Source organism: Rhinoderma darwinii, chromosome 8, assembly GCF_050947455.1.
Source record: "Rhinoderma darwinii isolate aRhiDar2 chromosome 8, aRhiDar2.hap1, whole genome shotgun sequence".
Classification (NCBI taxonomy): Eukaryota; Metazoa; Chordata; class Amphibia; order Anura; family Rhinodermatidae; genus Rhinoderma; species Rhinoderma darwinii.
The window spans coordinates 84,228,631-84,251,176 of NC_134694.1; the positions used below are offsets into that span (position 1 = coordinate 84,228,631).

Consider the following 22,546-nt stretch of genomic DNA (forward strand, 5'->3'; position numbering starts at 1 on the left):
AGAGAAGGAAAGGGAGAGCTAACGACTCCAATCAGACAAGGAAAGGGAGAGCTAACGACTCCAATCAGACAAGGAAAGGGACAGCTAACGACTCCAATCAGACAAGGAAAGGGACAGCTAACGACTCCAATCAGACAAGGAAAGGGACAGCTAACGACTCCAAACAGAGAAGGAAAGGGAGAGCTAACGACTCCAAACAGAGAAGGAAAGGGAGAGCTAACGACTCCAATCAGACAAGGAAAGGGAGAGCTAATGACTCCAATCAGAGAAGGAAAGTGAGAGCTAACGACTCCAATGAGACGAGCAAAGGGAGAGCTAACAACTCCAATCAGACGAGCAAAGGGAGAGCTAACGACTCCAATCAGACGAGCAAAGGGAGAGCTAACGACTCCAATCAGACAAGGAAAGGGAGTGGTAACGACTCCAAACAGAGAAGGAAAGGGAGAGCTAACGACTCCAAACAGAGAAGGAAAGGGAGAGCTAACGACTCCAAACAGAGAAGGAAAGGGAGAGCTAACGACTCCCATCAGAGAAGGAAAGGGAGAACTAACGACTCCCATCAGAGAAGGAAAGGAAGAACTAACGACTCCAATCAGACAAGGAAAGGGAGCGCAAACGACTCAAATCAAACAAGGGAGAACGAACGACTCCAATCGGAGAAGAATTCACAAGTGAGTCCAAACCTTTCCCATTAGGCCAGGGCTACACCAAGACTTTTTGTAGTACCACTGATTGATTTTAACTATTGAGTGACAGCTGCAGTCCAAGATTGCATGCAACCAAATGTACTCAATTGGACTTCAGCTGTAGCTCAATAGTCCAAATTAATCAGTAGCACTACGAAAAGTCTAGATGTAGACCTGGCCTAAACATGTTCAAAGTCGCAGCAAAAAAACAAATCACATTTTAAATGTAACATGCAAACTGAGTCTAATGATATTTTTATTGAATGTGTAGACATTGTAGAACAATGAACAATGTCCGGGGGGGGGGGCGATTCATGAAACCTTTGCACTGGGCACTAATGTTACTGCTGCTCAGTCCCTTATAGCTGTTCATAAGATCTTCATGCTTAGATTAGACAGCATGTAATATAATTACTGTCACCAGGAATATCCAGATGTCCAATCTGATCTGCTGATCTTTTGATAGCTGCAATGGATACGATTTATAGAACCGGAGAATGGCATATCCAAAAAATATAATATAAATATAATACGGGAGGATCTCTGTATAGCTTGGACTCCATTTCAGGGATAGCACGGTTGACAGCACTATGTATTAGGAAAGGTAGATGCTGGGGGCTCTTCTCATTTATTTTTTTTCCTGAAATATTTGTAGATGCGCTGATGGTCCGATTAATAGACTTTTAGTAAAAAGCTGCTTTAATAGAAAATCAAGGATCTGCTTACCCATGTCTGTGCAGGAAACTAGTTCTTGATTTACCACCTGAAATGTGTTATAATAATTTGTCAGTTTTATTTCTTATATTGTGTATAATATCTGTGAAATATCACATAAAGTTGCCGGAAACACACGAATACATTGTATAACTGTTAACTTAGCAACCAGTTAGATTCTTGGACATAATGGGGCAGATTTGTTAATGTATTTATGTTTCCTGGTGTAAACACATTGAAAAATATGACATCCAGGCTGAACACAATGCCTAAAAAACACCCTGCCGCACTTCTTTCACATATATTAATGTACCTGGAAAAAGTTGGTGGAACTGATCAAGAGTTATTTTTGACCATTTTCCATTACTTTTCTACTTGGTTTGACCTTGCATTGTTTTTAGCTTACATCAGATTTAGGCCTTATTCACACACGCGCGCAAAAGGTCCGTGTGTCATCAGCATATGGCGAGTGGCTGTGTGATTTTCGCGCAGCCGGCATCATTATGACACTCTGGTTTTATGTTTACAAACAGAAAAGCACGTGGTGCTTTTCTGTTTTCATTAATTTATTTTACTACTGTTGCGCGAATCACGCGCGGCACCTGGAAGTGCTTCCGTGTGCCGAGCGCGATTTGCACGCTCCCATTGACTTCAATGGGTGCGTGTCGCGTGAAACACTGGAAATATAGGACATGTCATGAGTTTCACGCAGGGCACATACGCTGCGTGAAATTCACTGACAGTCTGAACGGACCCATTCATTATCATAGGTCCATGCGACGCGCGTGAAAATCACACGCGTTGCACGGACGTATAACATGTTCGTGTGAATAAGGCCTTATCAACAGGGAGATGTAACTTGCGCACGTTGCACAGGGGAGCGCCAGTACTCATAAGTATGTGCTTCTCATGGGAAGATTAGATAAAATAATAATGTAAAGCGCACTATAATGAGACATATTAGTACATTAAGGGTTTGTTTCCACAGGTCGGATATACTGCGTAAACATAAGAACCGTATCCAACCTAGGACCCGCAGGGAATTCCGGTTGAAAAACTGCATCAAATTGTTGTGCAGATTTTAGAACGGAATCACCGATGCGGAAAACAGAGGTGAAATAAAAGGGACAATACTTACCACACTGGCGTTGCCATAGTGACACGTCCCTCCGTTCACTGTGCAGACCGGCCTCCTGTGATGATGCTGCAGCCCATGTGACCGCTGCAGCCTGTGATTGGCTGCAGCAGTCACGTAGGATGAAACGTTATCCCAGGAGGCCAGGCTGCACGGAGAACAGCTGGGAAGAAAAGGAGGAGTTGTCACTATGACATCACCATAGGAGTAGCATAGACTTTTATTCAATTTAAACAAAAAAAGGTTGTGTGTTTTTTTTCCAGATTTGTGATTTTTCGCGGTGGAACATTTGATATCTGTTGTGAATTTAATAGGGGAAAACCTGCAACAAAAGTGCAGCGGTATATTATTTCTTTTTATGTTGAAAACCTTTTGCATGTAGAAATTTGCCTCTGTAAGTAATGTATGTATTATATGTAAGGATAATTCACATCTGATGTACCTGCTATCACTTCATCAATTAAATGATACAGAGCATCAAGGAGAGTCTCCTGTAGTTTCTGCTTCTGTTGTTCCATATCTTTTTTCACTTCGCGTGTTTGTGTAATGTTCTGGCCGATCACATCTAAGCCTTTCTCAGACAGCTTTTGTGAATTCGAGCTGGTAGAGTCCATAGTTATAGGAGGCGGCGGTTGATGAATGCTGAAAAATTCCTATAAAAATAATTTGTAAGCTTATAATGGAGCCATTTTGCGACTATGCCTATGCAAGATGTTTGCCAGTGCAATAGTTGTTCTGGATTAGACCCCATGCACACAACCGGAGTTTTTATCCATAATTACAGATCCATATAGGCCACGGACACCTTTCCGTATATTTACGGATGTTTGTCCGTGCCGTAGAAAAGATCTGCAAAATATAGAACATGTCCTATACTTGTCCGCTATTGCGGTACATGGTTACATAGTTACATAGTTCGTAAGGTTGAAAAAAGACACATGTCCATCAAGAAAGACTCGCCCATAGAAGTCTATTGGCAAATGCAAAGTTGCAGATGGCTACGGATGTGCATCCGTAGCCGTCCGTAATTGCGGAAGCGTTGCTATGCAATGGCAGGGAATTCCCCAAGAAAATTGGCGCCTGAGCGATCATGTGACCTTTTTAAGGGGTTGGGTTATGTTGGTGACATCACTTGTAGCCTCCCTTTTTTTTGTAGATCCGTAAATACAGATGCACTATGGAACGTATTTGCGGACAGCGTGGCAGATATGCGGATGACTTACGGATGACTACACAATTGTCGTGTGCATGAGGCCTAATTCTTCCATTGTATAGGACGACAAGCAAAGGTTTGAGTCATTAAAAAAGGTAAATGTTTTCTCAACCTTTTAAGACTCTCTATTTAGGCATTTAGACCTCATAGAGAGCAAAATTGAAGTCATGCGCAGGCCCCCCTATATGAACGAGAAGGGAGAGCTGCAAACTAACCGCATATCTCATTCTGGCAGGTTGGCACTGTCCATTTATTACATAGGAAAATGCATTGCCGACGACAGCTTTACCCGGCAAAGTCAGCTGTTTGCTAGGAGCTTGAGACGCCAGTGGTGAACAGCTGATTGCTGCGATGACTTCAATTAGAAAAAAAGGAAGTCTTTGTTCGACTACCCCTTTAATAATGGAATAAAAAGAAAATTACTGGCATCTTAACCTACCTTATCTCTTGTTATACTGGTGCTGGGCATGTCCGGTAGCTTACTGCGAGAAGAACTTTTATCTGTAGAAAAATATGTAAATTGTATCATTGTGTTCTATTTCTGTTTATTAGTAGCAAAAGGGCGTTGTTAAAAGGCAGGTTTAATTTCCATACATCTTATTAATGGTTTCCAGAGAACAGTACATAAATGGGGAACAATTTTGAAAATAGGCATTTGCTGTGATATCAAAGAAAAAAAATTGAAAGCATAACGTCCAGCACTCGATGCAGAGTATTAAAGCAAAAACATTTATTTAATCTGGTTAAAAAAGTAAAACTTGCCTGGGAGGGACGCTTTATACTCTGGATTGAGTGCTAGACAGTATCCTTTTTATTTTTTCGTTGATCTGCGCGCTACCAACGCAGTTTCTTTGTCCGGAGCACCGATAGGATTTCAAGTGGGGTGTCTGGGAACATCTGGAACACGGTGGGCGGACCAATTTTTTTTTTTTTGTGTAATTGCTGGGATACCTGTGTTGCTGTACATTTCAGCCTATTTCAAGCTCTTAGCTTCCTCATCAGTGTCTGTAATTTGTTGCAACATAGCTGCCTGCAGGACCCAGGCAATGGCACTATGTACCTTCCGTCTGACCTCTGGCGAACACGTGCTCAGCATTGTGGCTTTTGAGGGCCCAAATAGCCCTAAGTTGGCTGCAACATTCGTCAGCACACAGGTATTACTGCAATTATCTACTTAGAAAAAAAATTATTCTCTAGTCAATTGCTTTTGACTTGAGAATCTCTTTGGATTTCTTACTTGTTATGAGACACAATAAACAATTAAAGTAATAAATACTTACTTTTTTTTCTTGATCTTAGCAAATTTTTTATTTTGGAGCCATCATGTTGATAACAGTCTTTAGAATCATTTTCTTTGTCCCCAGAGTATATGTTGGATTCATCATCTTTTTTAGACTGCTCAATAAAGAAGCACAGAAAGTTATTCCATTTTCAGTCCAGCAGGTTACTTTATTTCTGAACACAGCATGTGGACACAATTTGTAAGTCCTATAAAATCATACAAGTTTAGCCATATTCGCACTAAAAGAACCATAGTGCAGGTGCTATAGAAATCATCATGAAAAAGTGAATGAAAAATAAATTAGCGTAACATGTGGGTGTATCGTTATATTGGAATAATTACTTTTGTATGTAATATGATGACATGTCAAGCACAATAGAGGTATATATCCAGCGTAAATTAATTGAAATTCAAGAGATATGGAGCCTCATTTATCCCAAAAAGTGGTCTTGTAGCAGGAAATCATTTTTTCAAGTGCAGTGTAGAAAATTAAATCAGAACTGAAACTAGAAAATTTTGATACATCGGATACCGGAGTTTTGATACTAATAGACAATTTAAGTCTAGGTTCACACAGGGAAGTTTGGTGCAGTATTTTAGACAAAACCAGAAGTAGATCCTAAAGGGAGGAAAAATATAAAGGAAAGACTAAGCAAAGCTGTGTGCATGGAGCCTGTACAGAAGCACACAGATTCCATATGATTCTCTGAGACAAAAAAAGAAAACCTCCGTGTGCTTCCATATGAAATCAGAGGCACATGGAGGTACATTATGTGTAAGAGGAGTGACCACTAGGATTACATTCTGTACCTTTAATTGTATATGTATTTTCTATTTACAGGTGGCAATGAGTTCCCCAGGGGTGGGGTGTTTTATTGCAAGGTAATCCCTGATAACATAGCCAGCCTGGGACACCATGGAGCATGTGATCTAGTGAACAGAGAAGGGGTACGGCTCTGCTGTCGGCGTTAGGTGGAACTCAGCCAGGCCCAGGGCTTTCTATGCTGCTATGGGATGCTGCACATTAGGTATTTTGGGCCCCGGGCAGTGATATTCCCAGATGCCATTTTGGGGGAAGTACTCCTCTAGTGCTGAAACCTATGAGAGGCACAAGCATGATCACGTAGTTGCACATATCGGGCAACGGGGATGGAGCCTCACCAAAGGGTTTAAAAGGGGCTGTTTATTAGAACCAAGTTGTTGGGCGTTTGTACTGGTAAGCAGTAAAGTTGATTTTCCTAAAGATGTGGGTGGAGTGACAGACATAAACAGCCACCCAAGATTTACAGACTAAATGGTGTGTGCAGTACTAATTTGCCAGAAGGGTCGAAAGCCGACGTCTGCTAGTGTCAGATTGGTGTGCGGGAGCCGCTGTGTAGATGGACAATGTTAAATAGGGGGAAAGTCATCATCATCGCCACCATTGTACAAAGTTGTATTTAATAAATATATTTTGTAAATATTCTATTTGCCATCTCAAATGTGTTGGTGGTAATCATTCTTATATAAAAGGGGGCCGCAAGGGTTCTCCTGTGGTGGGCTATCATAACTGCTGTTACAGGCCATGTATATGTTTGAAAGTGTTTATTGTTTTTTAATAAAATGTGTATTAGTGTGTGTTAATTTTTAATAAAATGTTTTTACAAACTTAATTATTTTTACCTTTTTAAGATATAGCTGCTCTGTATTTCTATACAGAGCAGCTGTATCTAGCCATATTCACAGTCCCGCGGACCTGACTGGTTTAGTGACAGCGGGTCCTGCGTGTCTCTGACACGCAGGATCCACCTGTAAACTATGAGGGTATGTTCACACGGCGGGGGTTCGTAACGGCTGAAATTACGGGGATGTTTCAGCCTGAAAACATCCCCGTAATTTCAGCCGTACCGGCATGTGCAGGCGCTTGAACGCCGCGTCAATTACGGCCGTAATTAGCGCTGCTATTCATTGGAGTCAATGAATAGCGGCTCCAATTACGGCCAAAGAAGTGACAGGTCACTTCTTCTATGCGGGCGTCTATTTACGCGCCGTCATTTGACAGCGGCGCGTAAATAAACGCCTCTTGTGAACAGACAAACGTCTGCCCATTGCTTTCAATGGGCAGATGTTTGTCAGCGCTATTGAGGCGCTATTTTCGGGCGTAATTCGGGGCAAAAACGCCACGATTTACGTCCGTAAATAGGCCGTGTGAACATACCCTAACATTTAAGTTAGTTTAAAGGTGGATCCTGCATGTCAGAGACATACAGGACCCGCTGTCGCTGGAACCCGTCAAGTGCTAGATACAGCTGCTCTGTGTAGAGAATACAGAGCAGATGTATCTTAAAAAGTAAAAATAATTTTTAATAAAGTGTATTTACAAAGTTTATTAACACACACACTAATACACATTTTTATTTAAAAAAAAACAAACCACTTTCAAACATTTACATAGCCTTTAACCTAACACACCAGGGAGTGTGGCCTGGGATCCGTGCAGAAGGCCATATATTCTTCATGCCAAGAACCTGTGACAAGTGCTCCACCCTCCCCGTTACATATGGGCTGATAGATTTATGTGGGTGCTGTATTATAGATCTGCACAGTACGGATCTGTAATAAGACTGTGTGCATGAGCCCTTAAACTACTTTTCTGGATCTACTCATGGTTTGGCAACAAAAAACAAAGTACAAAAAATGCACCAAAACCGCCCTATTCACTGTGTGGATAAGGCCTACATGTCATCAATTACTTTATAAATGTGTAAAACTATATTGCTAGGTCTTAAATTATGTTTTGTACTGCTTTGCTTTAGCCAGGGAGAACATGTTCATAAATCAACGTTTTTTTCTTTTTTTTTTCCACAATTTACAGTTTGCTGGGATACTAAATAGGTTTAGTTTTATTTATTTTGTGACATTTTTAAAGATTGGCGAGGCGAGTACATGTTTTCTTTAGCTTTTTAATGCAAAACTACAATGGCTGTGCCTTATTACTATGTCAATAGGACAAAAAACATATATGTAAACATTGTCTACAAACTACCGTAAAGATATGACCGCCTGCCTAAGTTATACTAAAACATGTTTTATCTTAACGTGAATGGTGGAATAAGAAACGAAACATTTTTGAACGTTTGTAATAAAGACAAAACTTCAATTACCTTGTTTATTGCAGCACCGGATGTGTCCTGAAGGTCATTGGATGAAGATTTTTTTCCTGTGATTGTAGAAAGATATGAAATGAGTTAGGTCATTCATTATTTAATTTATGTACTAGTTTTCTTAAGTTGTGTCGCTACTGTGGGCAAAAGAGTCTTACATGTTCCCGGTCTATTGGACTGATGTTGTCTGTCAAGCCGCACTTGCAGAATGCTTGTACGTACAGGTCTTGAAAAGTGGTAACCATGACCCGCCTGGGGACCTGCATAAGGAGTGACAACCACTGCCCGGGATCAGAGTACTGGCAGGTTGCAGGAGTGGCCTGCCAGAAGACACTCATGGATGCCTCAATCGGCACGGGTGGGGGCGTCCTCTCTGGTTAATATCTAAATAATTAACTTTTGCCTGGAGTATCACTTTAAATTAACCATTATATTTTGTTTTCTAAATTTTATTTGATTTAAATAAGGTAATGAGCTCAACATATCTAAATCAAAACACAGAATATCTGAACAAACTCTATAGTTTCAATATTTGACATGGTTAAACAAATATGTATAAAAATTTTTCTCTTTTAGTCATGTTCTACAGACAGGTTGAGATAAGAGAGAACATCTTCACAGCATATAAATCCTATAAAGTATCTACTATTAAGAAGCTTGAGGACTTATGACATTGCCCTCTCCCCATGCACACGGGTGTCAGGGAGACCTAAAAGTGTACATCGGTAATGCTTCGGGTATGTTCACACGCAAACTCAAAAACTTCTGAAAATACGGAGCTGTTTTCAAAGGAAAACAGCTCCTGATTTTCAGACATTTTTTAAGCCACTCGCGTTTTTACTGCGTTTTTTATGGCCGTTTTTGGAGCTGTTTTTCTATAGGGTCTATGAAAAATGGCTCCAAAAACGGCTGAAGAAGTGACATGCACTTCTTTTTCATGGCTGTTTTTTACGCGGCCGTTTTTCAAAATGGCCCGTTGGAACGAAGCGCGTTTTTCCCATTGAAAACAATGGGCAGATGTTTGGAGGCGTTCTGCTTCCGATTTTTCGGCCGTTGTTCGGCCGTTTGCGCCCCGAAAAATGGCCTAAAATAGGCTGTGTGAACATACCCTTACCCTGAAAACAGGGAGTACATCGATTTGTCCCAAAAAAAAAAGGGAGGTTTATAGAAAGAATAGGGCTAATGTATAGCAAAGGATAAGGGTGAAGGGGGGTTCAATTTGTTACTAGCAATAAAATATGGTAGTTATGAGCCTAGCTATTAAATACAAACCTTCTTTCTTTTCATCTTGTTTGGTGTAAGTTTTGAACCCAATTTCAACAGGATCGATTTCACTATTACTAGAGTCTCCATTGAATTCATCATCTGTGTTGTACTGCTCACTGAAAGGTTCAATCTATGAATTTATTAAATGAAAAAATGGTTTACATTATTGCCATCTTCTTTATGAAGCTGGCCTGGTTGGCAAAGTGGCACGTTTTGCAGGATATATGTATTAATAAGCATAATTGTTCCGGCTTTTCATGTGCAATGTTACACTATTGTTACATTTAATCAGTAACAACTGAGAAAAATGTAAAGAATTCTCTCAATCTGTTATGATCGTTTAAAAAAATTCTATAGGATGGAACTTATTCTTTTAGTACATTATACATAATGATAATTCTCAATGATCTTCTTTTCTACTCATATCATATCAAGGTGTTGGCCGTTTTAGGAAAATCTTTAGTAATGCATTGTATCATTATCTTAATAAAATTCCTAATATATAATATGTTATGACAGCTGTATCTTCTGATCCCCAGCCGCTCCCGTCCATAATATGTCTTCAGATGAAGGAGCATATGACCAGACACGTCACTCGGCATCCACCATTGTAACCTCCTCTAGTATCCTGGACGCAGTGTGTTACAATGAAGGATGCAGAGTAACGTGTCTGGTCACGTGCTCCACCATCTGTGGATTTATTAAGAATGGGAGCAGCGACAGCGGCAAAATACAGCGGTCATAACAAGAGGCGTGTCTTACGAACACTGGAAACTGGCATAGCACTTCATGTATTAATAAATGTATTCAAATAATATTTACAATGTATTAATGAATATTTACTGAAGATTTTCTAAAGCGGCCAACCCTTTAAGGGAACGTCCACATACAGCGTAAACACTGTGCGGACATTTCTCATCATATTGCAGTAGCAGCAACATTTTAACAAATCTCATCCACACGCTGCGAAAAAAAAACACATAAAAAAAACGTGCAGAAGTTGACCTGCTGTTCGGTTTCCGAATCTGCAATATGTCAGTTTCTCTTGCGTAACCCGGAAAACTTTCCACGCGTAAAATCCAGACGGCATTTCCACAGTGTTTAAACTGTGTGTGGACATACCCTAAGGCCTTATTCACACGACAGTGAAAAAAAATGTCCATTTAAAACTGATCAACTGTCAGTTTTTCATGGCCATTTTGCATCAGTGTGTCTCTAAATTTTCATCCATTTCCAGTCCATCTGTCCGTTTTTAATGGCCGTTTGACATCCATTTTGCATCAGTTTTTCATGGCCGTTAAAAAAACTGATGAATTTCATTGGTCAGGCTTTTTTTGTCCCAGCCCCCTGAAAACAACCAAAGGAAGGTCACATGTTCACCTAGACACTATTTACAGCCTCCCTCTATATGATGCCACACCAGCCTCCCTGTATATGATGCCACACACCTCCCTGTATATGATGCCACACACCTCCCTGTATATGATGCCACACACCTCCCTGTATATGATGCCACACACCTCCCTGTATATGATGCCACACGCCTCCCTCTATATGATGCCACACCAGCCTCCCTGTATATGATGCCAGACGCCTCCCTGTAGATGCCACACGCCCCCTGTAGATGATGCCACACCAGCCTCCCTGTATATGATGCCAGACGCCTCCCTGTAGATGCCACACGCCCCCTGTAGATGATGCCACACGCCTCCCTGTAGATGCCACACGCCTCCCTGTAGATGATGCCACACGCCTCCCTGTAGATGATGCCACACGCCTCCCTGTAGATGCCACACGCCTCCCTGTAGATGATGCCACACGCCTCCCTGTAGATGCCACACGCCTCCCTGTAGATGCCACATGCCTCCCTGTAGATGCCACACGCCTCCCTGTAGATGCCACACGCCTCCCTGTAGATGCCACACGCCTCCCTGTAGATGATGCCACACGCCTCCCTGTAGATGATGCCACACGCCTCCCTGTAGATGATGCCACACGCCTCCCTGTAGATGATGCCACACCAGCCTCCCTGTAGATGATGCCACATCAGCCTCCCTGTAGATCGTGCCACACCAGCCTCCCTGTAGATCGTGCCACACCAGCCTCCCTGTAGATCGTGCCACACCAGCCTCCCTGTAGATGCCACACCAGCCTCCTTGTAGATGCCACACCAGCCTCCTTGTAGATGCCACACCAGCCTCCTTGTAGATGCCACACCAGCCTCCCTGTAGATGCCACACCAGCTTCCCTGTAGATGCCACACCAGCCTCCCTGTAGATGCCACACCAGCCTCCCTGTAGATGCCACACGCCTCCCTGTAGATGCCACACGCCTCCCTGTAGATGATGCCACACGCCTCCCTGTAGATGATGCCACACGCCTCCCTGTAGATGATGCCACACGCCTCCCTGTAGATGATGCCACCAGCCTCCCTGTAGATCGTGCCACACCAGCCTCCCTGTAGATCGTGCCACACCAGCCTCCCTGTAGATGCTACACCAGCCTCCTTGTAGATGCCACACCAGCCTCCCTGTAGATGCCACACCAGCCTCCTTGTAGATGCCACACCAGCCTCCTTGTAGATGCCACACCAGCCTCCCTGTAGATGCCACACCAGCCTCCCTGTAGATGCCACACCAGCCTCCCTGTAGATGCCACACCAGCCTGCCTGTAGATGCCACACCAGCCTCCTTGTAGATGCCACACCAGCCTCCTTGTAGATGCCACACCAGCCTCCCTGTAGATGCCACACCAGCCTCCTTGTAGATGCCACACCAGCCTCCTTGTAGATGCCACACCAGCCTGCCTGTAGATGCCACACCAGCCTCCCTGTAGATGCCACACCAGCCTGCCTATAGATCGTGCCACATACTCACGAGAGCAGCGCCGTCTCTCCTCTTCTTCACTTGTGGTCACTCGTCTGCACGGGATCTGGCAAGGCAGTGCGACGGGGCGGTGACGTCATCGAGGCGCCTTCAAACCCGAGTGACCACAGACGAGTGACCACACCTGAAGAAGCGCCGCAAACGTGAGTATGCCAACGATAGCCAGCAAGGGAACTAGTAGTTCCCTTGCCAGTCCCCATGTAACAGATCCGTTTTTAACGGTTGTTACATGTATAGACAGCCGTTAAAAACGGATCCATTGACTTCTATGGGGGCCGTCAGGCCGTTAAAACGGCCAAAAATAGGACATGTCCTATTTTTTGACGGCCATTATTCACGGGCCGTTAAAAAAACGGCCGTGTGAATGCACCCATAGAACATCATTGTTCTGAAAACGGCCATGTGAAAGCCGTTAAAAGGACGGCCATCACATGGCCGTTTTTCACTGTCGTGTGAAAGAGGCCTAAGGGTATGTGCACACACACTAATTAGGTCCGTAAACGACGGACGTATTTCGGCAGGTGTAAACGCTGCAGAATTTCTCCAATGGAATTCTTGGCGGAAATTCAGTAGCATTTACAGTAACGGAAAAGTGGATGAGATTTAGAAAATCTCATGTCCACGCTGCGGAAAAAAAGACAGCATAAACGTTAATAAATTGACCGAATTTAAATCCGGAGCATGTCAATTTATGCTGCGTTTTCTTTGCTTTTCTGTAATGGGTTTCCCCCCATTGAATTCAATGGGGATGCAAAACCCACAAGAGAAAGCCAAGTGGAGCGTCCTTTGCGGTGGAATCACAGCGATTCCGCCACAAAAATCGCAACTCAGGAAAAAAAAAAAAAATCATACTTACCCAGAACTCTCTCCTTCTTCCTCCAGTCCGGCCTCCTGGGATGACGTTGCATCCCATGTGACCGCTGAAGCTAATCACAGGCTACAGCTTCACATGGCCTGCAAGGAGGGCGGACTGCTCGCAGAAAAGAGGGAGGGGGTAAGCATGAGCATCTTTTTATTTCCCCCCAGAGCTGCTTTCCGCAGCGGAAATTCCGGCCGAAAAACTGCACCACAATGTGGTGCAGTGTTTCGGATGGAATGTACTGCGGGTTCCAGGTCGGATACGCTGCCTAGTGTTTACGCAGCGTATCCGACCCGTGGGTACTCAGCCTAAAGGTGTTATCCAGGATTAGAAACGGTGCCACTCTTATCCATGGGCTGTATCTGGTATGGCAGTTCAGTCTTATTCACTTGAATTTAGATGAGCTGCAATACGAGCTACAGCTAATGCACATTTTTTTTTAAATTACTTTTCAAGAGTTTTACATATTTAAAGTAATTCAAAGGGAAATCAATCCAACATATCTGTGGCTCCTGTTTGAAGCTCTCTGACTGCACTCTGTTTATAGGGTATCTTCACAAAAACATAATATCAATCTGCTGACTTTTCTTACATCACTGTCCGCTATATCACTGTCTGGAAGACAATTTACAAGTTCTCGAACATCATCATCTTCATACTCAAAGGGTGAGAAGAAAAACACAACTTCTTTTTCGTGCTTTACTTCGATTAGGTTCAACAGTTTCTGGAAAAAAGGACAACTTTTAAAAGATTTACACTTACAAGGAAAAAAAAAAGTACAGTGTTTAGCATCAAGATGTGTCTAAGAAAAAAATCCTACTGCTATGGACTAAGGAAAAATACAGATAGTACAATGCAATTTTTTTGGCATTTACAATTACACAAAATATTTTAATTTTTCATGTCGCCGTTCTAGAACTAATAATGAGGCACTGCTGCAGTTCTCTGCACAGATGGTGGCCGGAAGCATCACTGTGCAGAGAAACAGGGCCGTAATCAGGAATTTCTGGGCCCCAAACAGCCGAAGAGATTAAGCCCCCCCCCTACATTACCGGGGGTGGGCAACGTAAAGTGTGGCGCTCACGTTTGTACGCTATACGCAGTAACGGATTTTGTTACTGACGTCAAGTTACAGTGAACGAAACCATGAAGCAGTCAGTGACCAGATGATACCCTGGATTTTATTGAATTCAGCAGAAACATACGGCATACAATGGGATACGTCGCCTGGGGAATGGCCCTGGGGAAACTCCTGAAGTCACTACCCATAAATGAGCAGAGACGTCAGGAGCTTTCCCTGGGCCAAAGTCCACGTGCAGAGTGCTTGTTATGCTCTGCCTGGGGACTCCGGCATTGGGAAGCTCTTGACAAAACTGTCCATATAGTGTTGTCAGGAGCGGTATAGGTTTTTTTTGCGGGATCTCTCAGGATGGAATAGCAGAGTCTACTACACTATTCCATCCTTCAAAAAAAAAAATAATATATATGTATACTGAAGCATACCAACCCGACGGAGACACAAAGGACATTATGGAGCCCTATGAACACATTTATCGTGTACGTCAGGAGCTTTTCCGACGTACAAGATAAATGTAGGGCGGTAACATGATGTGGATGGCGCATTAAGAGAAGGTGAAGAACTTGTGAGGATGTAAGGAGCACTAAGAAAGGTAAAAAAAAAAGGCATATACTTTACATGCCACGCATCTCTCTGACGTCCTGCAGCAGTCACATGGGATAAAACGTCATCCCCGGAGGCCGGGCTGGACGCAGAAGCACAGAGATCTGGGTAAGTATAAGCTGTTTTTTTTCTGAGTTGCAATTTTTTTGTGGCAGAATCGCAGCTTTTCCGCCGCAACACCTGCTATTTGTTGCGGGTTTTACCTCCCCATTGAATTCAACGGGGAATACCCACAACAGGAAGCAGCAATTCTGCAACATAAATGGACATGCTGCAGACTAACCGCTTCCCGCCGCAGCAATATTGCCGTATGAGGGCTTGTTTTTTGCGGGACGAGTTGTAGATTTTCACAGCACCGTTAATGTAGTGGGAAACGAGAAAAAAATTATATGTGGGGTGGAATAGGAAAAAAAACAGCGATTCCTCAACCTTTTGGGTGGTTTTGTTTTTACGGCGTTCACCGCACGGTAAAAACGACATGTTAACATTATTCTGCGGGTCAATACGATTACAAGGATACTAAATTTATATCGTTTTCTTCATGTTTTACTACTTTTACAAGGAAAAAACTGATTGTTAAAAATAAAATTTGAGTTTTGTCACCACATTCTGAGAGCCATAACGTTTTTATTTTTCTGTCGATTTAGCCGTGTGAGGGCTTATGTTTTGCGGGGCGAGCTGCAGTTTATATTGGTACCATTTTGGGGTACGTGAGACTTTTTGATCACTTTTTATTTCATTTTTTGTGGGAGAAGAAGGGACCAAAAAACAGCAATTCTGATGTTTTAAATTTTTTTTTTTTTACGGCGTTCACCGTGCGGACTAAATAATGATATATTGTAATAGTTCAGATTTTTACGGACGAGTCGATACCAGGTATGTTAGCTTTTTAATTTTTTTACATTGTGCTTGAGGGAAAATGGGAAAAGGGGAGTTTTTTGAGCTTTTAATTTTCAAATTTTTTTTTTATTTGTTAAAAAAAACTTTATTTTACTGTTTTTTACTTTTTTTACTTGTCCCCCTAGGGGACTTTAACCAGCGGTCTTTGGATCGCTTGCACAAAATACTGCAATACTAATGTATTGCAGTATATCACGTTCCTGACAGTCTCCTATGAAGCCCTGCCGGAGTACAAAGACGGTGGACCTGGGGGACTTAGTCAGGCCCCCAGGCAGCCGTGCCAACCAACGGCTCCCCCCGATCTCGCCGCGGGAGGGCCGTTGGGACGTTACAGGGAGCCTCCCCCTGTTTTTAGTAATTTAAATGGCGCGATCACTATTGAAAGCGGCATTTAACGGGTTAAACAAGTGGGATCGCGCTCGAACGGGATCCCGCTCGTTACCCAGAAGGGTCGGCTGTAACACACAGCCGACACACTCGCTCTATGGAGCGCGCTCAGCCCGTGAGCCTGCTCCACATTCCCCCACCCGGCGTGCGCCGTATATATACAGCGGATGTCGGGAATGGGTTAAAAAAACCACACCGCAGGTCAATTTATCAACAGTTTTCTAGTGTATTTTTTATGCGTGTGGATGAGATTTGAAATTCATTGTAGAAAATCCGTAGTGTTTATGCTAGTGTGAATTTACCTTTAGGCCTCATGCCCACTTTTTTTTCATCAGGTTGATATCCGTTCTTTTAACTGGTAGCACCCTGACACATTCATTTCAATGGGACCATGCACACTTCCGTTGTTTTAACGGAACTGTGCGGTCGTTCTGTAAAAAATAGGACAGGTCCTACTCTAGCCTTTTCATTGATTTGGTCCGTGAAACAACGGACTGCACACAGAAGCCATCCGTGTTTCATGGAACGTCATTAGCGGCCGTACAACGGCCGACTGAAGTGTGCATGCAGCCTTACAGATTTTGCTAAAGATTTGCAGCAAATTAATCCTTTGCATGGTAAAGGGTGAAATACGTGGCAATTTTGCAACATAATCGGCATGCTGCTGATTTAACAATCAGCAGAATGCTCTAAAGCCCATGCAGATTTTTTTCTGCTGCATGTGAATGGAGTTTTGAAAACCCCATTCACATAAATTGTATTGTAATTTGTAGTGGATTTTTACACTCGGCGATTATCGGGCAGACAAGCGTTCATATAACACTCGTTGCCGATAATTGCCCTGCGATCAGCAGATGAACACGCAAACGCTTGATCATCAGCTGGTTGTATCGTTCTAAAAAAAGTTAAATATTATCGGTCGATTTTTTTGCAAAATCGCAGCAAAAACTTGATTTGACTGCACTGTAAGAATATAGTCTAAAAGCACCGTTTTTTTAATGTTTTGTGCCATTATTTTTTTTAATGTAATTTTTGTAACAAATTAAGGCGTTTTTTTAAAATCACAGCAAAACTGCAACATTTTAGCAGCGATTATGAAAATCGCGGCAAACAAACGCAAGGTAAACAAGTGGGGTCAGGGGGGATGTGAAGGAGGAAGGGGCACTCACCAGTCTTGCAGGGTCCTGCCGGCTGTGTAGAGAAGGACCTGTCTGGTGGGCGGTTCTCTCCACACCGAGCTGCTTTCATGCTTCTCATGCAGCAGCTTCCTTGCTGTCCTCTCAGGGTCCCAGCGTTAAAGTTACTTCGGAGGAAGGAACGGAAGGATCCGCTTCTTTTTCCAAGTAACTAACACTGGGGCCCTCATAGAAACGTTTACAGTTACTAGGAAGTGGGCGGGCCCCTTTTTCCCAGCATTGTGGCCGGGCCCCTGACTGCAGTACCAGCTGTACTGCCCTGATGGCGGCCATGCAGGGAAAAACAGTGAAGGGGCTGCAGCGTTGAACCACCTTCATTCTCTGGATCGGTGTATTAAAGGGTTATTCTTATATCATGATGTAATGGCATATCGCTAAGTATGGCGAAGACTGATTGAAAGCTCAACTGGTTGTCCTCTCCTGTAAGTTACAATGCACATATACCCAGTGCTGTTTAAACTGATATATATTTATATACAGATATATTTTTACTGGTCTAAATGTGCTAACCCCGGGATAGACAGGTGATCCAATTGGAGAATGAAGGGTGAATAAAGCTCTCTCAATTCTATTCTATGGAACTTACGGAAACTGCCATACCAGACAAGACAGGGGTCAGGGGACGCCCATTTTTAATATAGGTGCGGGTCTGAGAGCTGGAACCGACCTTTTCAGACATTAATGGCATACCCAGTGGACATAAATGTCTGAGATGGGAATAATCGTTTAACCCTTTCTGGCCCTGCGACATAATAGTACATTCCGGCTTGCAGTAAGTTAACGTGACTATTACAACACTTTGATGGTGCTGGCTCAGGAGCTGAGCCAACACCATCACTTGCAGGTGTCGGCTGTAATATACAGCCGTCACTCTGCTCTAACGCCAGGATGGGAGATGACTTTGATCCCGCTTGTTTAACCCCTTAGATACAAATTGGTTACACAGAAAGAGGGGGCTCACCCAACCTCGCGAACACAATTGCAGGGTGCCGATGGGTATCGCTATGGCAGCTGGGGGCCTAATAAAAGGCCCCCAAGTCTGCCAGACATGGAAGCCTAATAGTCTGCCTGTCAGTTTTATACTGACACATATAATACATAATACCAATCAGACATGTTCACACAGGGCGGATACGCTGCGTAAAAGCACACAGCCCTGGGCACAGCACGATCTTTCTGCTCTCCATTCTAATCAGCACTACTGGGCATGCGCCGAGTAAAGAGCAGGGACGCGCGCACGTTACAGACAGTACGGCGCCAGGCATGAATGCGCTGATTACGATGCCTGGCCCCTGTCAATCAATGTAAGAAAGGAAGGAGGGGGATTGAACTGGGGAGCGATGTAAGAGCATTTTGGAGCAACGGTGACGCCCTCATTGTACCTAAATGTTCATTAGCATAAAGTTAATAAAACGGATTTCTCTACATAGGAGGCAGTAAGCAGAATTTGAAAATAAACGTTAGGAACAGGTTAGTCTCCTCTACAATACCCTGGTACTAGTTTAATATGGACAATCTGGTGACAGATTCCCTTTAACCCCTTAATGACCAGCCTATTTTAGACCTTAATCACCAAGCTATTTTGTACGTTTTTCCATCGTCTCATTCAAAGAGCTATAACTTTTTTATTTTTGCGTCTACATAGCTGGATAAGGTCTTGTTTTTTGCGGGACAATTTGTAATTTTTAATAACACCATTTTGGGGTACATAGAATTTATTGATTGACTTTTATTAACTTTTTTTGGGGGGGCATAGGAAAAAAACTGCAATTTCGCCACACTTTTTTGCATAACACAATAACTTTATTCAGCGGGTTGTTGCGATTGCGGCGATACAAAATATGTGTAACTTTTTTACTTTATTTCGTTTTTTAATAATAAAGCCGTTTGTAAGGGAAAAAAGTGGGTTTTTAATTTTATTTTTTTTCCACTTTTTTTTTTGCACTGTTTTACTAGTCCGACTAGGGGACTTCACTATGCGATCGCCCGATCACATTTATAATACACTGCAATACTTCTGTATTGCAGTGTATTATGCCTGTCCGTGCAAAACGGACTGGCATCTGTTAGGTCATGCCCCTGGCATGACCTAGCAGGCATACACTACAGGCAGACCTGGGGGCCTTTATTAGGCCCCCCGCTGCCATCAGAGACACAGACACTCGGCGATCTTGTCGCCGGGTGTCGGTGGGAGAGAGCGGGAGCTCCCTCCCTCTCTCCAAAACCACTCAGATGCGGCGATCGCCATTGAGCGCCGCATCTGAGGGGTTAAACGGGTGAGATCGATACTGATATCAATCTCACCCGTTAGAGCAGGGATGCCACCAGCCCTCAGTAGATTTAACCTCTCCCTGCTTTGTTTATTTATTCCTATGCAGCGCCATAAAAAGGCTACTGCATCAAAATAAAGCCCGTTAGTGCCGCCGTAAAAACACTATGGGGCGGTCACTAACAGGTTAAATGATCTTATTGGGCAAAAGTAAAACAAAAAAAAACTTTATACATTTGGTATCGCGGTAATTGTAGTGACACACAAAATAAAGTTGTCTTTTTTACCGCATGGTGAACCTCGTCAAAGACAAAACCCAAAAAACAATGTCAGAATTGCGGTTTTTTTCTACCCCCCAAAAAAAGTTATAGAAGTTATACAATATATTATATGTACACAAAAATGTTACCATTAAATTTTAAATCTTGGCCCGGCAAAAAAAAAGCCATTTTATGGCTACTTTGACAAAAAAAAATAAGTTATGGCTTTCAAAACGCGGAGATGAAAAAAAACCAAAACAAAACAAAAAATGCTGCACCCTTTGATCCAAAATAGGCCGCGTTAACCTATAAGCACATCTATAATAACCATGATAATATTCTTTGTTATTATGTGTCACTGACTCACATGAATAAACTCATCTGGAGTTGTGTCAATTGTGAAGAAAAATTGGCTGTCATCATCACTCATGGGTCCTCTTGTGTTTGGCTTTGTAAACATTATGAAATCGGGCCAATTCTGGAAAAGAAATATTTTTAAGACAAATAATACCCTTCTTTCTGTTCTGTCACCAATAAATGTTTCTATAGACACCAGTATGTAAAATAGCATACAGGTTAGTTAAATGACTAATGGATCGACCAGGTGTCCCCAAAGTGAAGGTGAGTACAGCCAACAGGAGCTGAATGGTCATGGCACCTGGAAGAGCACCACAGCCCCTGTATTTTTAATTATTTCCAGTGCTTGAATCCCCCATGGATAAGACATTTATGGCACATATATCAATATGTATATTGATTAATTAGACCCTATGCCCCTGAAGATGCCACGTCTAGTGGTGAAAAATGTCGGGGGGGGGGGGGGGGCTGTATAGTTTTTAATGTTTCGCTGTTTTCTAATAGCGGCATCTGAATGCGGATTGCAGCCGCTTCTCTAGGATAACACATATACAGAGCTAATTGATATTATACCAATAGGAGGCAGGTTGCTCCGTTGTATATCAATTTGCAACAATGTTATAACACGCATTTTTCATATTTTTCATATTAGACTGCAGTATACATTTCATACGTAGACTGTTAGTTTGTTCTGTTATGTCCTTACTGGTTATCAATAAAAGTTAACTTGTACCTACTATACATATTAGTCTAAGGTATCTGGGGAATGACCTGGGTAATTTTGTCTTTGTATATTTCTACGGCACGGACACCTTCCCATAAATATACGGGAGAGTGTACGTCGGCCATAGAAATTAATGGGTCTGTAATTACGGATGAAATCTACGGTCATGTGCATGGTGCTCAAATATATCCACAGTTTTGCTGAACCAAACTCATATCACTATAGGGTTTTATGGTGATTTAAGTTTGTATCTGTAGAATTATAGAGCTACGGGGGTCCAGATGTAGTGGCCATAATACAGACTCTAAAATTATGACATGGGAAACCAGCCCAGGAGTGTGAGAAATCTGTGACAACTATGACATTGTGACAAGTGACAACTTTTTTTTGTCACTCAGATTTGCAGAAAAAGATAAGAAAAAAATAAATCTAATTTATATTGACTTTTCAAAAAGAAAAACTCTAGGATGTGATACCATCACTTTATTACATGGGAAAACCCCTTTAAATGGACACTACATTTTCAAACAACTTATGCTAATCTAATAGTATACCTGATATAGAACAACTTTGTAATTTACTTACTGTTAAAATTAAGTTGTTTCATCAATAAAAATTAAGCGTGGAGTTACTGCCTGTATGTCTCACTTCCTGTAATCTGCTGTCCACCTCCTGTTGTCAAGCAAAATCCATCCCTATTTACAGAGCAGAGGAAACGGACTGCAGGAAGTGAGGGTGTGTCTCTTCACTGCCTGCCCATAGAAGTCTAGAAAGAGGGGCGGGGGAGCTGGAGCAGAGTGAGTCAGACCCAGACACGCTGCCCATACAAGTCAATGGAGAGGAAAGGGGGAGCAGGATCAGAGTGAGCAAGAAACACACAGATATGCTGCAGCTTACTGATAAGAGTTTTATGTCCCCCCAGTGCTGGATTCTCAGCTACACTGCTTATTACTGCTGTATAATCTCCTCCATGCTGCTGAGGCTTCTATATATATATATATATATATATATATATATATATATATATATATATATATATATATATATGTGATAGATAAAGATAGGAGAGCAGGATTCTCCTCTTCTATGTGTGCACTGTGTAGAAGACATGAAAGCTTTCCCCACTAGCTCAGACAACTGAGAATTAGAGATCGAGCCTGCACAGCGCAAAACGGCAAAATAATGCAGAATATATGACAAATAGTGTTATTCCTTATGTACACACATATGACAGCTTATTCTGAAAAGTCACCTGAAAGGTTAGGTACACTTTAATTCAAATCTACATAAATAGAATAACAACATAAAAATCATGTGTTTGCTAGAAGAAATTAACTACATTTTGTTACCTGGCATATTCTCTCATATATCAGTTTAAAGTCTTTAAGACATCTTTTAGTATTCCAGAGTATAGTACCTGGTTCATCATACACAGAGATCTCATATTCTTCTTCTTCAAGTCTCTGAAATGGAAAAATTCATTTAGTATGTTTTACATGCTAATATTACATATTAATAAACAATATATGTTTAATTACTCAGGATTAAAAAAAAATATTTTACACTATTTGATTGCTTGGGAATATTAT

The 22,546-nt window shown here is 42.3% G+C and overlaps 1 protein-coding gene across 1 annotated transcript in view; it reads right to left on the bottom strand.

Moving 5' to 3' along the window:
* Positions 1 to 1,408: 1,408 nt before the first annotated feature.
* The window catches only part of LOC142659991 (uncharacterized), a 35,814-nt gene continuing 14,676 nt past the window's right edge, over positions 1,409 to 22,546 (bottom strand). Inside the window, exons 9-17 of the mRNA XM_075836640.1 lie at positions 22,307 to 22,420; positions 20,244 to 20,354; positions 13,776 to 13,907; positions 9,446 to 9,569; positions 8,174 to 8,229; positions 5,029 to 5,143; positions 4,188 to 4,249; positions 2,978 to 3,188; positions 1,409 to 1,449 (exon numbers count right to left, since the gene is read on the bottom strand). Coding sequence (XP_075692755.1) covers positions 1,409 to 1,449; positions 2,978 to 3,188; positions 4,188 to 4,249; positions 5,029 to 5,143; positions 8,174 to 8,229; positions 9,446 to 9,569; positions 13,776 to 13,907; positions 20,244 to 20,354; positions 22,307 to 22,420 — 966 coding nt within the window. The remainder of the gene's footprint in view (positions 1,450 to 2,977; positions 3,189 to 4,187; positions 4,250 to 5,028; positions 5,144 to 8,173; positions 8,230 to 9,445; positions 9,570 to 13,775; positions 13,908 to 20,243; positions 20,355 to 22,306; positions 22,421 to 22,546) is intronic.